We start from the raw sequence: 3,440 nt of genomic DNA, 5'->3' as shown, positions 1-3,440 counted from the left end.
CCCTGCATAGACAGCAAAGCAACTGAAATGTTCCCAAGTCCAGAGACGTAGCAAGGAGATGGGTAAAATAATCCATGTGACATCAGTGGTTCAACCGTCATTTTACGAAGCTACGAGAATACTTTTTGTGTGCAAAAGAAAAAAAAATCGACTTTATTCAACAATTCGTCTCCTCCGCATCACCCTGTAGCGCCATTTTGGAGAATAAGCTGGACGTAAACCACGTATGCTGTCCTGTGTCTGCTGCGTTACGCTGGATCTGTTTCCTACGTTGTTGTGATTTGATCTGAACGAAAACAGCGTATTCGTGTGACGCAGTTGACACAACAGCATACGTTGTTTACGTCCAGCAGATATTCTCCAAAATGGCGCTATAGGGTGACGTGGAGGAGACGAATTGTTGAAGTCGTTTTTTTCTTTCTTTTGCGCACAAAAAGTATTCTCATAGCTTCGTAAAATGACGGTTGAACCCCTGATGTCACATGGATTATTTTACCGATGTCCTTGCTAACGCTACGTCTCTGGACTTGGGAACATTTCAGTTGCATTGCTGTCTATGGGAGGGTCAGACGGCTCTCAGATTCCATCAAAAATATCTTAATTTGTGTTCCGAAGATGAATGAAGGTCTTATGGGTTTGAAACGACATGAGGGTGAATAATTAATGACAGAATTTTAATTTTTGGGTGAACTAACCCTTTAACGTAATATAATGTTAAATTGCTTTTGTAGGCAACTCATATGACTAGTTACACTTTATCAAAAGTACTATTCGTTTCTTTTTGTAAAAATCTTTTAAAAGGGGTTTAGAGCACCTTTAAGTCATTTATAATTTTAGCTTCTTCAGCACATGCTTTTCTCATGAATAACAGTATTCAGGCCTATGCAAATGAGAAAAGACCTATGCAAGTACATGAACACAAACTCTTCTATCCGTGTCTGTCTGATTTCACACGTTGTTTCAAAAAGTGTCAGAGCACAAATTTTGGCGCTGTGTTAGCATATTAGCAATAGAGGCAGCGCCATTTGCGTAAACTACTTCTATGGCAATTTTTCAATTTCAGGTCATGGAAAAGAACTAGTGAAAGTTAGTTCAGTTAGTTTACCCAAAAATGAAAACATGTTTATTCACTGGTTATTCTCTTTCATGTTGTCCTAAGTCTGTATGACTTACTTTCTTCTGCAGTACACAAACGAAAATATTTTGAAGAATGTTGGTACAAAACTGTTTCGGTTACCATTGCCTTCCATTTTACAGACAAAAAAGCAAGCATTTCTCAAAATATCTTTATGTTCCACAGAAGAAAGAAAGTAACACAGGTTTGGAATGACATGAGGGCACATCAATTTTTTCATTTTTAGGTTAAATATTCCTTTAAAGTTGGCATGTTTACACCTAGCCACCTCAGTATAATACTAAATTTATAGCACAAGTATGTACAGCAGAAGACATGAACTGTTGCAGCATGAAAGTAATTTAGTAAAGGATAAGTTTTCCCTTCATTCACACTACTGTTTTTTTTCAGGCTCTTTTGACTAGTCATGGCTGACTGGAGTCTGCTTGGGAACTTTCTAGAAGAAGTCCAGGAACATTCCACTTCGGTGGGAAAGGTCTGGCTCACCATTCTTTTCATCTTCCGGATCCTGGTCCTGGGCACAGCTGCTGAGTCCTCGTGGGGTGACGAGCAGGAAGACTTCACCTGCGACACGGAGCAGCCCGGCTGTGAGAACGTTTGTTATGACCGAGCCTTTCCCATTGCGCATATCCGCTTCTGGGTGCTCCAGATTGTGTTCGTGTCCACACCTTCTCTCATCTACATGGCACACGCGATGCACAGTGTCCGCAGAGAGGAGAAGAGGAGGAAAGAGCAGGAAGAAGGAGCGCAAACAGACAGAGATGGAAAAAAGTACCCAGAGGAAGACAAGAACTGTGGGAAGGAGGATGAAGGTGGAGGTGGGAAGTTGCAATTGAAGGGTGCTTTGCTACAAACATACGTACTAAGCATCCTCATCCGCTCTGTAATGGAAGTGATCTTCATTATAGTCCAGTACCTGATCTATGGAGTCTTCCTCAATACGCTCTACGTGTGTAAGGCCTCACCGTGTCCACATCTGGTCAACTGCTACATCTCGAGACCTACGGAGAAGAATGTGTTTATTGTGTTTATGCTAGTGGTCACGGCTGTCTCGCTGTTGCTTAACGTCGTGGAACTGTATCATTTGGCGTGGAAGCAGTTTAAGAGTTGTTTGCAAAGATACAAGGCTTCCAAACAGCGACCGAATACACCATCCACCGTGGCTGCAGTCTCACCAAACCTGTTCACACCAAACCGAGCTTGCACTCCACCTCCTGACTTCAATCAGTGCCTGGCATCACCACCATCTTCCCCTACCATACAGACACATGCACACTCACTTATACACCCAACCTGCCCACCTTTTCATGACCGACTGGCGCACCAGCAAAACTCGGAGAACATGGTCACCGAACGCCATCGAGGTCAAAACTTCCTAGGGGTCAACTTCTTGAGCTTCTCGCATGCACCGACAGAGACGCCCAACTCATGCACCTCGCCTTCTTTTCTAAGCAGTGAATCTGTTGCGGACAAGCGAAGGTTTAGCAAGAGCAGCGTGACCAGCAGCCGCATGAGACCGGACGACCTTGCAGTATAGCACTGACCAATCGCATCTGAAAAAGGTTCATCTAGAAAAAGGGTCACTAGTCATAAAACAGTTACGGGATTTTGCACTTGACCTAACATTTATTTCATTGCTGTCTGATAGGCTGAGCCAGAATATCAATTCACACGTTTGCACAAATGCATAATGTGAGTGATGCATAAAGAGAAACATGAAATTAAAATGGAATCTCCTTTATACTTGTTCCTGCTCCTACAATGAACACTTCAGTGGTGCATGTTATTCTAAAGAAATCTTCATGATTTTTCATCCAAATTTAAAAACTTGCTCCACCTCTGAAATGCCTTTTTTCACTTTGTATTTTGACTAATGCATTGGAAACTGACTGCATTCTGAAGAGAACTTTTTTATCTTATTTTACTTTGATTTTCATCATATTATGAAAGTAAAGCAGATTGCAACCAGTTTCACTGTAATAATGCACTGATGAGATGTTTTTCACTGACTTTGGATTATTTTTTTTATCCTTATTGGTAAATGAGACTGTTACGGAAATTTGTAATTTTGTTAATTTTGTATTGATTGCATTAATCTCATTTAAGTACATATTACACGGCATATAACTGTTCAATGTATCTTTTTGCATAGTATAAAAAGTAGGCTGTGAGTCTGTGCTATCTTTTTTGCTCACAGACTCGAGCTGTGTGTAAACCAGATCATTCTCTGTGGAGAATTAAAACAAAACAAAGACAAAACTCTGTTTGGTTTTTCATTCTTAGACTCTACAATTTTTTATTGAAT

The 3,440-nt window shown here is 40.9% G+C and overlaps 1 protein-coding gene across 1 annotated transcript; it reads left to right on the top strand.

The window, feature by feature from the left end:
- The first annotated feature begins 1,541 nt into the window (after positions 1 to 1,541).
- On the top strand, positions 1,542 to 2,859 carry LOC107603053 (gap junction alpha-5 protein-like). The gene has a single exon (XM_016295755.1). The coding sequence runs from the start codon at positions 1,542 to 1,544 to the stop codon at positions 2,670 to 2,672; it is 1,131 nt and encodes a 376-aa protein (XP_016151241.1). The 3' UTR covers positions 2,673 to 2,859.
- The last annotated feature ends 581 nt before the right edge of the window (positions 2,860 to 3,440 follow it).

Source organism: Sinocyclocheilus grahami, unplaced genomic scaffold, assembly GCF_001515645.1.
Source record: "Sinocyclocheilus grahami isolate Dianchi unplaced genomic scaffold, SAMN03320097.WGS_v1.1 scaffold339.1, whole genome shotgun sequence".
Taxonomy (NCBI): Eukaryota; Metazoa; Chordata; class Actinopteri; order Cypriniformes; family Cyprinidae; genus Sinocyclocheilus; species Sinocyclocheilus grahami.
Note: the sequence above shows the minus strand (reverse complement) of the source record. Positions and strands in the feature narration are given on the sequence as shown.